At 60.1% G+C, this 12,343-nt stretch overlaps 1 protein-coding gene across 3 annotated transcripts in view; it reads right to left on the reverse strand.

The window, feature by feature from the left end:
* The window catches only part of SYT7 (synaptotagmin 7), a 58,621-nt gene that overhangs the window by 6,889 nt on the left and 39,389 nt on the right, over positions 1-12,343 (reverse strand). For 2 of the 3 annotated variants that reach the window (XM_032638794.1, XM_032638792.1), the window contains 2 exons: positions 5,385-5,520; positions 908-1,178 (listed from right to left, as the gene is read on the reverse strand). In XM_032638794.1, the coding sequence (XP_032494685.1) occupies positions 908-1,178; positions 5,385-5,520 (407 nt within the window). Of the gene's footprint in view, positions 1-907; positions 1,179-5,384; positions 5,521-10,342; positions 10,466-12,343 lie in introns of all 3 variants that reach the window. The other variant, XM_032638795.1, reaches the window with a different exon arrangement.

Below are 12,343 nucleotides of genomic sequence, written 5' to 3' on the forward strand. Positions count from 1 at the left end.
GGGCACACACTGTAGGCTCTGAAGAGCCAGGGCACCAGGCAGTTGGCGTTGTAGGGATTTATTCTCACTGGTTGAACACAGCTGTCAAGAAAGGTTAATGGTTTCTCTAAGTGGGGTCCAGGCACCCAAAGGGCCAGGGACAGAAATCACTCCCTGATCACACACCCAGTTTCCTGGTTACCTTGACTCCTCAGAGACAAGAGATAAAGATGGGCCTGCAGGAGAGAGGAAGGATATCTGCCTCTAGGACCCTGGGGCATGGTTCAGAGCTCTTCTTCCTGTGCATCTGGAGGGGCCTGTCCCGAATAGGGGGAGGGGTCAGAGAAGGGGAGCCGATGGAGTGTGTTTAACAAACTGGTATAAAGTGTTTTCTGGGTGTTGTAAGTGCTTTTACAATTCACTGAGTTGTTTAACCCTCACTAGTATCTTTATTTTACAGATGGGGAAACCATGGCACAGAGAGGTTCAGGAACTTGCCTCTGGTCACACAGCTAGTAAGTGGCAGAGCTGAGATTCAAACTCAGGCAGCCTGGGCCATGGTAAGAGCCTGGGCTCTTACCCACTACACTACGGTCACTGCAGGTGCCCCACCTCTGGATCCTGTGGCTGCCTTCCTTCCTTCCTGCACGCCTGAGGATGGGTCCTGTGTCCGGGCAGTGGCCCAGCTTTCCTCCTCGGCCTCTGGCTGTGATGCTGGCTCCACTCAGCCCTGTAACCTCATCCCAGCTGGACACGGTACGCAGCAGGTTAACCGGGCCGAGTTACTCGCCTGTGTGTGTCGGTACGCGCGTGTGCGCACGCCGGTACCTGTGCGTTTGTGCATGTGGTCACGTGGAGGGGGGAGGGTTGGCGGGGGGTGGAGGAGGGGAAGAGGGGGACTCTGGGGGCAGGGGCAGCGCAGCCTCACCTTCAAAGAGGAAGGTCTCGTTCCAGTGGGGATTCAGGTTCTTCCGCTTCACCTTGGTCTCCAGCTTGTGCTTCTTGTCTGGCAGCAGGTAGATCTTGACGAAGGGGTCGCTGGTGCCGCTGAAGTCCTTGGCCGGCAGCTCCTGGGCCTTCATGATCTTCACGGTGAGCGTGGACTCCTGGAAGTTGTAGCCGACACTGAACTGGATCCGGCCCAGGTTCTCTCGGCTGCAGCCCTCGTGGACCTCGTCCTCCTCAGAGCCTGGGGAGAGCTGGGGGCGGGGGAGAGGCAGGCAGCGCTGGGGAGGATTCTGCTTCCCTGAAGCCCCCTCTGTAGCCCAGCAGGGTTGGGAGGCCTCGCTGTGCCCAAGGCCAGTCCAGCCGCCTCCTCCCCATGGTCACCACGCGGGGCTGGTGGTGGCACATCCCACATTCAGATCTGGGTGAGGTTGCTGAGGCGGAGGGCAGGTGCCCTGACCAGGGTCACACAGGGAGGGAGGGGCAGAGCCGGGACAGCCCCTGAACCCCAGAGCAGCGTGCACCCCACTTCCCAGCCTCTCGGAGCCCCGGGTCTGCTTCACCTCCCCTGGTGCACCCTGGGACCCGCCCCCCACCCAGCCCCCTCCTCCATCTTTCCCCTCTTCCAACAGCCCTGCGGGGTCCCCTGCGAAATACACCGACACAAAAACCTGGGCTACAAAACAGATGAGGGAGATTGTTCTCATCTCAAAAGAGTTTACCACGATATTTCTTTAGAAAGTGACCCTGGGGTTCTGAGGATGATGTGATTTACAAAATGAGAGAGGCGAGTTTTCAAAAGCAACGTCTGTTGGTGTAAGGTAGGGACACTTAAAGTACAGATTCCCAGGCCCCATCCCTGGGGAGCCTCATTTGATGGGGCTGGGGTGGCCCTGGGCGGCAGAATTGTGTAATAGGAGCCTCAGGTGACAGTACTGCAAACCAAGGCTGAGGACCACTGGAAGGGAGGTTACACCTGCATTCAGCCCTCATCCCCGGGGGGGTGCCACTTGAGCAGACCCAGCAACCGACAGACATGTGGGGGGTGGCATGGTGTCCCCTTCCCAGGAGGATGTTGAAAAAATAGGAAGGAATTGAGGGGAGGGTCTCCCAGCCAAGTGTTTCCAGCTGTGGTTGCTCACTGGGGACACCTGGTTAGGTTTTAGAATCTTGCCCATCCCCCAGCCACCTGGTGGTTAATAGATAACTAATAAGGACCTACCGTATAGCACAGGGAACTCTACTCAGTACTCTGTAATGACCTATATGGGAAAAGAAGCTAAAAGGGAGTGGAGACGTATACGTACAACTGATTCACTTTGCTGTACACCTGAAACTAACATAACACTGTAAATCAACTCTACTCCAATAAAAAACCGAAGAACGCTCCTGGGGTGATTGGGTAAGAGCCAGGGTAGGACTCAGGGTACCATATTTATGACAAAACTGCTGGTACTGGTTTGCTTTCTCTCCTTCCCCTGCAGGAGACTTCTCTGTGCCCTCCCGCTTCATCCTGGAGAGGCGGCCCCAGGCTCTGAAATACTAACTAATGTGTATAGCGTGCACCAGTCACCTCTTCCTACTGAATCCTGACAACAGCCGGGAGAGGCAGTGATCACCGCTCTCTAGCTGAGGAGACTGGCTCAGAGAGGTTAAGTCACACGTCCAAGATTGCACAGCAGTACGGACTCTCTCTGACTTGAAAGTTCACTCTTTCCACCAAAACAGGCCCACATCCCAAGACATTTTGAGACTTCCTCCTGCAAGCCAGTGAGGACTCAGCTGCCCTAGGCGACGAGTATGCAAATCACACTAACGATGGTAACTACCCTACTCCTTGTACTGTGTGCTTTGCCCTCCTCTACTCCCTACAACATCCTGATGAGGCAGGCACTACCATGCTCCAACTTGGTTGGGGGCACAGAGAGATTACTGCCTCAAGTCGCCTGTGACTAAGAGATGAGCCCGGAGTTCGAACCCAAGTCAGCGCCCAGCCACCATGAGTGCCCTTCCAGCTGCCCTCACTCTCACACTCAGATCTGGGGCTCCACTAGCCACACCCCTGGTCCTGCCTGGAGGTGGAAGGGGGTCTGAGCTGCCTCCCTTGCTCTTCTCACAGTGGAAGCGGGTCCCTCAAGCCCTGCCCCTTGGCGGGATCCAGGCAGCCCTGCAAGCTCCACTCAGGCCCGCTGAGAATCTGGCTTCCTGACCCAGATCCAGTTTTCCCCTGGCGCTCCTTCCTTCTCCTCCTACCAGCCCCACTCCCCTTTAACCTCAGTTTTTGCATCTGTAGAATGGGACCATGAGACACACCTATGTTACGGGGTTCCAGGGAAGGTTAAGGGGGGGTTTACATCACTTTCGTGGTCCTGCTCTGTGGCCTGGCGCCTGCCACTGCTGGCCATGGACTGAGAGCCTGGGCATGCAGTCCCTGCCACGACCACTTGCCCCTCCACATTCCTTCTAAAGTTGGGGTGGAGACCCTGGTGACTGGAGCCCAGGTGGCCCCAGCCTCACCTGAGGCTGGTCACTTGGATCTTGGTTCCCAAACAAGGTAGTCTTGGATGAGAGGCCCAAGCTGGGCCAGTGGACCTCACCTCAGAAGTGGGCAGTGGCTCTGTGCCCACCCCCAGCCTTCCCAAACCACAGCCCTGAGCCTTAATTAACCAGCTGGGGCGGGGCCTCGATCTGTTTCCATGGCAACCAGGCTAGCCACCCCCACCAAGGGCTGGAGGAGGTGCTGCCTGAGCCCCAGCTCTGGCAGAAGTAAGCAGGGCAGGAGTAACTCAGATGGGGATGCGGCCCAGCCCCCTCTCTGACCCTGTCCCCTTGGTCCCTTTGTCTGTAAGGCTGCGGGTGCCCGACTCCTGTTTCTCCACGCCTGGGGCAGGGAGGTCAGCCGATTGTTTACTTCTGCCCTGTTCATCTTCATCATCACTATTAATGCCAGTGACCCAGCTTTGGCCTAGGGCTAGGCAATTAGACCCTGCCTGCCCACCTCTGAGCATCTGCTGAGCACGTGAGAGGGCGCTGGGGCCTGCACTTCCTCCTTCTGCCTGCGGCTCTACCCCCACCCCACCCCACCCCCGCCCCCAACCGGGGGCAGCAAGGGGTAGGCAAGCTGGCTGGGAAAGGGCCGTCCCTTCTGGGATCCTGGCTACCGGGAAGCCGTAGCCAATTAAGAGGCTGCACAGAGAGGCAGGATGGACTGTGGCGATGGCCCGTCCAGAGCAGAGGATGGCTGGGCTGATCTACATGGATGGGGGAAGACAGAGAGGAGGTGGTGCAGGACCAGGCACTCAGGGCCCAGGGGGCAGGGAGAGGGGAGAGGTGGGGAGGCCCAAGGGAGACCAGATCTGGAACGTGGAAAATCTGATGCTCTAATCTGCATCCGAGAGAAACGCAGATTTGGGGGCCCGTAGCAGGCTTGCTGACTGGGAATCTGCATTCTAACAGATCCCCCAGTGATTCGTGTGCCTATCACAATTTGAGAGGCGCTGGGCTAGGAAAGAAGAGTGTGGATGGATGGTTAGAGCCGGCCGAGCCCTGAATGGCGGGAGGGTGGGGCCTGGGGGCTCCGGGGGCCCCGGGGAGGCTGGGGGCTGCGGTGTCAGAGCAGTGGGCAAGGGTCCTCTGAACTGAATGACGTCAGGTCTGGCAAGGGCCTGAAAGCCCACCGAGCCCCCTTCCCTCCCTCTTTGGGAGGAAGTGGGGAGACAGGGAGGAGGGAAGGGGGAAGAGGAAGCGGGGCCCAGGTCCCAGTAGGAACCTAGCAGGCACCGGGTTCCCACCCTCACGTCCTCACCCAGCCTTCCTGGAAACTCTGGGCTGCCAAGCCTGTGACTGACTCCCGCCTGAAATCTCCAGCTGCCAAATCACAGTGTGCTCTATCGCCCTGGGGCCTTGGTCCCTCCAGGAGCTCTTTGGAAAGTACAGATGAGGCAAATGGCTGTGACTCACTGCTGCCACCAGGGGGCGCCATGTGAAGCCACAACCTCTCCCGTGGTGAAAACACTCCAGATCCATAAGGCAGGGATCCGGGGAGGCTGGGGTGTGGACAGGAGAACCCCAGCACAGCTGTTCCCTCATAGGAACTAGGACCAGAGGGGTTCTGCTCTCCTCTTCTCTTTGGGCCTCAGCTGGCTCCCCAGCCATGGGGATTGGGGATGGTCCCTGGGAAGGGGATATGAGACCCGCTCCACCCGAGACCGCTACTCAGTGGGATGCCACCCCAAGAGAGGGGACACCTTCCGCCTCCAAGCCCTCGCTCCACTAGCCTTTCCTTCTAGGATCACACAGCAGGTTTCTTGGGCCCCTGCTCAATCCAGAGACTGGAGGAGGATGGGAAATCTTAGTCTCTCTTGGCAGATGACCATGCTGGTTCCCCTGCGTGACTCCCACGCTGTCACCAATCTCCACACCTGCCCCTGCCCCTGCCCCGGGCCTCCTGCCCTTCTCACCATGAGCATCTCACTGGTGAGGGAGTTGACGAGATCTGAGACGGAGGAGTGAGGCTCGGTCCGGCGGTCAGACTCATCGTGGGGCGTCTGGCCCGGCACTGGGGCTGTGTTCACTGCCTTCCCTCCGGTAGGCAACCTGGGGGTGGGAGGAATCCGAATGAGCATGGACCTAGAGGTGGGCTGGGCTGGGCGCCACGGGTCTGGGTGGCAGCAGAACCTTCCGAGACCCAAGTAGCTGCCACCTCCTGCGGGCCAGCAGGAACTACGCTTTTGTCCATGGGGGCAGGGCCGTCCCCCTCGCCTCTGCCCCAGCGTGATCCGGCTTCGACTTCCCCTGGCAGGTGCCTTTTCGGCCAGTGTTCCCACTCCTGCTGTTTCCCAGAAAATCCCCTACCCTTCAGCCCCCGCTTGCATGGTGGTCTCTGAGCATCCTCCCTCCCCAGAGGCTCCATCCATCCCTGCTTGCTCCAGCCTGGAAGGCCGGCGGGGAGGCTCCCGAGACGGCGTGTCCTCTCTCCGCGACATTACCCCAGGCAAACACGCCCAGAGCACCTGTCTCCTGGAGGCCCCACCTGTTTGCTCAGGCTCAGCGGGAACACAGGTGCCCTTTAGACACGAGACTGACCAGGTGAGCTCAGGACCACTGTCCACACAGCTCTGTCCAGTAGAACTTTCTATGTCCACCCATGGTTATTGAGCATTTGAAATGTGGCCAGTATGACTGAGAACTGAATTTTCACGGTTGTTTGACTTAAACTAATTTAAATAGTCACCTATTGGACAGGGCAAATCTACACCCCCTTGCCCAAACCCGACCCTTCTCCCACTCTGAGGACTACACATTTGATAAGGCTCTCGCCCAGGGTCAGAGAAAGACGGGGTCCCACCGAAAACCCCGGATCTGACAGCTCCACTCCAGGCCTTGTGTGCACCCCGGCTCCACACTGCCCCCGGCAAGCTGGGCTCTCTGGCCCAGAGGCTGGGTGGTGAGCCCAGTCTCCGTCTAGCTGGGGTTCAGGAAGGGGGCATTAAAAGCCTGCCCAGGGACCAGGCTGGAACACCCCATGAGGAGGAGAGATGGGGGCAGGCAGCGAGGAAGACGGGGTGATGGGAGCACAGGGCTCGGGAGGGGCTACAATAGAACAGCTTCGAGAGTACCAGAGCCACAGACTCAGAGACACACACAGGCTGGACACAAGCCGTGGCCCTCGGAATGGACCAGCCGCCAGCACACGGTTGACTATGACAGGCAGACAGACATGCACAGGATATGCCAGGCCCTGGAGGAGAGACACCAGGACCCAACAGCAGGGTGTGCACACGCTCACACACACACACACACACACACACACACACACGAGTGCACACAAGCCTGACAGACACCCAGGGCAACACGGAGAGAATGGCAGGGGCAACCAGGCAGGTCAACCAGAGCAGCAAGAGGACAGACGTACAGCGATGTGCACACTTAGATCCTGAGAGGACACACATTCAGGGAGGCCCCGGCATGCCAAGGTGCGCGTGTGAATTGGGAAACGCTGAAACAAAAAAGCAGGGAGCAGTTTCAGGGACAGACGCTCTGAGAATTAGAGGCACGGCGCACCTGCTGTGAGGGCCTGGCCTTGCCCGGACGACAAGGAAACGCCCCACCCCACCCGGGGGGCGCGGGGCGCCCTCCCAGAGGTGCGGCCAGAGCAGAGCACGCGCACATATACACACACGGACACGTGTTCACACAGACAGGCACGGGGAGGAGGAGACTGAAATAGCTGGAGAGGTAAAGTCAGGTTAAAAATAGAGTGGGTGAGGAGGAGAGAGCCGGGATTGACTGCTGAAGGTATGAGAAAGTCGGAGTTATTTTGGCCACACCACAGCGTCAGCACAGCTGCAAAGCAGCCTGGGAAGAGATGGTCAGCGCCACTGAAGCTATCGGAGGTCACAGGACAGAAAGAGACAGAGAGACAGGAGCACAGAGGCAGAGGGAGAGGCGGAGGGCCCGTCACTGGCCCAGGGACATCCCTGTGAGGAGCAGATGGGAGGAAGGAGACGGGGAGGGAGGGAGAGAGAGAGAGGCCGAGAAAGGTTAGTTGGAGGCGAGTGAAGAGGCTGCGGGGCGGACGAGGGGACAAGGAGGAGAGTAGAGGCAGAGAGGAGGCGGGGGACACACACCAGGACAGAAGAAACATGGTGGCTTCGGAGTGAGGGCAGCGTGGGGGTGGCCAGGTCCCGCCCGGCCCCGCCCCCGACTCCGGTGGGGGTGGGGCCACGGGGGAAACCATTCGGATCCCAAGGAGCAAGGGTGAGAGGGTGGCTGAGAGCATGAGGTGCGCATGGGTGCAGGGCAGCATGGGCGAGGTGGAACGGGCACAGCAGGGCGTGGGAGCCAGGGGCGGCCTTGGCCTCCTTCCCTCCCTCCTGGGCCCAGCAGCATTCCGAAGTTTTTGGGGCCCCGGCGCTGAGGCCCAGGGGCTTGGGGGATCCCGGATGCGGGGCTTCAGGGCCACCAAGGACCCTGGCAGTGGGGTCAGCGACTTGCTAGATGCACCCCACCTTGCTTGGGACCTGGAGTGGCCACTCCTCCTCCCAGGAGCCTGCTGCAAACAGACCTCGGGGGCAGAATGTCCTCCCCAACAACAGCCGAGGGCCACCCACCCGTTACCCCGGTGACATCCGGCCAAGGGGTCAGCTGGGTGGAGAAGGGGGCACTGGGGCCGAAGGGCAGACCCTCGGTCTGGAGGCAGAAGCTGAGGAGGAAGGGACAGCTGGCCCAAGCCCACCATTCCAAGATTCATGCAGCCAGGAACCCAGAGGGGTGGAGCCCTAAAGCGCCTTGTGGGCGGTGCTAACGCCAAGCTTGGGGATGGGAGAGTGCGGGGCAGGAAGCACCCTTGCAGTGGCCGATCACCTGGGAAACCCCCCAAGAGCCTTGAGAAATGAGCTTCCAGGATGGGGTGGGCGTGACCGGGTGGGAATGGCCTGTGTCCACTGGGAAAGTCGGGCTGGGTTGGGGCGTGGGCCCAGGGCCTCCAGCTCCACACCCACCTTTCCCAGGGAGGCAGGGGACGACTGATGTAATGATCAGAAGGGGTGAGTGTGTTATATGGAGTGAGACCTAAGTGGCAAGGAGGTAAAAATAGGCTGTAGGTGAAAATGGAGCCAGTTCAGTAACACATGGGTGACATGAAATCTCGTTTCCAGCCTGCATCTGCTCCCTCACGCTTCACACCCTTCTCGACAAGGGGGTCCTTAGCAGATTTTCAGAGGGCTGCAGCCCTGCTCCTGCAGCCTCTGGCCCATGGCCCCTGGCCCTCTCCCCACGGCCCTCTGGCCCGCCTGCAGCCCAGCTCTGAGCCCTGAGCTCAGGAAGCCAGGACCCCGGTGGCTCCAGTGGGTTGGAGGTGGCAGACTCCGTTCCTCCCGCACCCCAGGACTTGGGCTCAGGGTGTGACACCATCTGTACCACTGAGTGAAAGAGCTGGTCCCACTCTCCCCTCCCACTCTCTGGGGACTTCTGGCTTTGTCCACCATGGACAAGCAACTGTGAACTCGGGATGGAAAGAAAATAAGAGAGTTGGTTTCCAGAAGCCACCAGACGGACAGGCAAGTCAGCTAACTCGGCCTGTCCTCCCCTAACACACAGGCCCCTGGCAGCAGCCCGGGACAGAAGGGACGCTTGCTCTTAATAAGCAAGCGTCAGGGTCTCCGCCTGGCTGACAGGCTCTGACAAGTGCCCCAGTCCGAGGGTCTGCTCCCTCATTAGAGGCTTAGCATGTCCGAGCTCGAAGGGGTCACCCTGTCCAATCCTTCATTGGACAGGTGAGGAAGCAGAGGCCCAGAGAAGGGCTGTGACTTGCCCAAGGTTGCAGAACGAGGCTCTGGTAGCAGAGCTACAAGGAGGCAACCTGGCTGCCAGGCCACACTCTCCTGTAGGCCTTTTCTGATGAAAAGCACACCTGACCAAGGTGATGAGCCCTCCTCCCACGATCACAGGTGTGTGGCTGGCCCAGCCCAAGGCCAGGTGGGAAAAAGCGGCCAGACAGGTGCAGGATCATCCCACCTTAGTGATGCTGCCTGAACCCTGGGACCTCTGATCTTTCCCCGTCCCCTCCTCCGTGAGAGCGCTTCTAACGGGGGCATCCGAAGATGCCTCCCTGCATTCCCGGTGGCCAGGGCCACGGATGGTTGAACGCCCAGGCCTCGGCTCAGCCTGTGCTGTGGCCACACAGGCTACTCCTGAGGGCCTGCAGCAGGGTTCCTGGTGACAGAGGGCCTGACCAGCACCTGCCGGCTGCTCTCACCCCCCACCCCCTATCCCATTTCCTCCTCCTGGTACCTCGGGCTAAGGGGCTGCCTTTCTGGTCACCAGGCCTCTCCCAGGCCCCAGACCCTTCCCACCAGGGGCTCCTCTTCCATCAGCCGAGAGCAGCCGTATCACATCTCTGCAGGTGTGTGTGTGTGTGTGTGTGTGTGTGTGTGTGTGTGTGTGTGTGTGTGTGACCATCACCCCAGCGGGACCTCCAGGCAAGAGGGAGGTTGAGGTGGCGGGGATGAGGGAGAACAAGCTGGCGCCCCTTCCCTAACATCCCCGCCGCCCACCAACCACCGGAGAAACTGGGATTTCTGGGTCGGGGTGGGGCAGAGATGAAAGATGAGGGTGCAGCAGAGGGGAGCCAAGCGGGAAGATGGGGCAGAAAGGCTGGCTTGCTCCAGGCGAGGGCAGGCATGCCCGGGGAGCAGGCTTGATCCAGAATGGCCCCAGGACAGCCACACGGGCCTCAGACCCGAGGGACACCACCAGGGTGGCCTGTGTGAGGGCACCGGCTGGGGAGGGGGCTGTCCTGCTCCAGCGTCCGCTGAAGGCGCCGCCGCCTCGTCCAGCGACCGGCGGTCGAGGCTGCTGGCCTCTCCACGCCTCCTTCTCTGCTGCCGCCGCCGCAGGCCCTCGCCTGTGCTCGTACCTCTTGTCCCCCTGAGCGTTCTGGTTCTGCTGGGTTCCTGGGTTTTGCAGGTCAGGGATATTGGCAAAGTCATCCTGTTCCGAAAGCCCTAAGACCAAGGATAGCACCACCATCCGGCCTTCCCTGCCAGGGGTGGGCAGCCCACCAGCCAGGGTGAAAGGAGGAGGCCCCAGGGGCCGAGGCGGGAAGGGGAAGGAGAGAGAGACAGAGACAGAGACAGAGACAAAGAGAGAGAAGAAACAAGTGTAAGAAACTGGCCCTGCAGAAGAGAAACCAAACTTCAGCACTGTCAACAGTTGTAGAGCAGAGCAGGAGGCGGCAGGGGTGAGGGGAGGTGTCCACGGCCTGAGACCCAGCTAGCCACGGGGAAGGGGCTGGGCAGAGGCCTGCGAGGTGGCCCGCGACCGGGACGTCCCCAAGAAACACACGGGGAAGGCTGCGGGGAGTGGGGCCCAGGCCCTGGGACATGGTCCCTTTCCAAGGTTGGTTCACCTCTGGCTGAACAAAGGCCAGGGGCTACTCGCTCAGACCATCTGGGCCCCTGGGAGAAGAGGGAGGGCTGTGCTGTCATCTTGGGGACCGCGCGGGTAGGTTTGGGCTCCCAGGCGGGAGGTTCTCAGGAGGTTTGGAAATCCAATGGGCACTGCACCCAGTTAAGCCCCTCATAAAGACATCTCTGGGTCCTTTGGTCAGCCAGGTGTGCTTGATGCCAGGAAGGGGGTCTCAGGAGCTCCCTCCCCCAGGTCCCTGGACACACGGCCCGTTGGAGGAGAATGCAAGTCTTTTCCGGCGTATGGTGTGCTGGCTGTCGCGGGCCTTCTCCTGCATCCCCCTTCCTGGAGATCCGGGGAGTAACCACCGAGGCTTTTGGGGCCAGTTCAGGGGCCTCTCCTTAGAGAAGCAGTCCAGAAGTCATCAAAAGGCAAAGGCGGGGGCTTCCCCGGTGGCGCAGCGGTTGAGAGTCCGCCTGCCGATGCAGGGGACGCGGGTTTGTGCCCCGGTCCGGGAGGATCCCACATGCCGCGGAGCGGCTGGGCCCGTGAGCCGTGGCCGCTGAGCCTGCGCGTCCGGAGCCTGTGCTCCGCAACGGGAGAGGCCACAGCAGTGAGAGGCCCGCGTACCGCAAAAAAAAAAAAAAGGCCAAGGCGGAGAGAGAGAAAGCTGGCAAGGTCTGGAGACGTCCCGGGAGGACTCGAGGTAGCCTGTGTCTGCGGTGAGGACAGTCTGGAGGGATCCTGCTCTGAGGGAGGCTCAGTCCAGGTGGACGTGGAGTCGCCACGTGGGCAGCAGTGTGCGGCCAGAGGTCAAGGTGAGACGTCTCTAGTGTGAGGCTCTGTCGGAGAACCGCTGGGCAACTGCGGGGCTGCCTGCACTTCCCGGGGGTGAAAAGTGACCCTCTGCCTCTCAAAACCATCTGAGTTGGTGGGTGTTTTCTGGGTGCTTTGCTGAGCTCCTCCAGTGTTGAGCTCTCACCTGAACAAGGGGAGAGGGGATTCTTGGATGGGGCAGACATGAAAGCATGTCTCAGGAAGGGCCAAGGGAAAGATGGTAAGCCTGATGGAAGGTTCTGGAAGGTGGGAGATCCTGGGTTAGGAAGTCTACGACTTCAACCACCATCCAAGAGGGTGAGGTTCAGAGAGGAACCGCTAGCTATGGCTGTTTTCCAGAGAAGTTGTCAAAAAGGGAACTCTACCAGTGAGAAGTGACAAGCGAGGGGAGGGGCGGAGGTCCGGGGGTCTTGGAAAATGGGAGATGGCCGTGGGGGCCGAGGAGGCGCCGAAGCTAGGTGGATGCTGCCTCGTCTTTGCCTCTTTCTCCTGGGCACGGCTGCTCCAGGCTGACACTTGCAGCCGCATCTAACTTTTGGGAAACAACTCCCCCCTTCCCTCAGGACGAACCCTCATTTTCTTTGTTCCCTGCCCACCGGTACTGTTTCAGAGTTGGTAAAATTCCATCTGGCTCCTCGGGAGCTGGTTGTGCTGGGGGAAGGCAAACCCGACG

This window comes from Phocoena sinus, chromosome 8, assembly GCF_008692025.1.
Source record: "Phocoena sinus isolate mPhoSin1 chromosome 8, mPhoSin1.pri, whole genome shotgun sequence".
Taxonomy (NCBI): Eukaryota; Metazoa; Chordata; class Mammalia; order Artiodactyla; family Phocoenidae; genus Phocoena; species Phocoena sinus.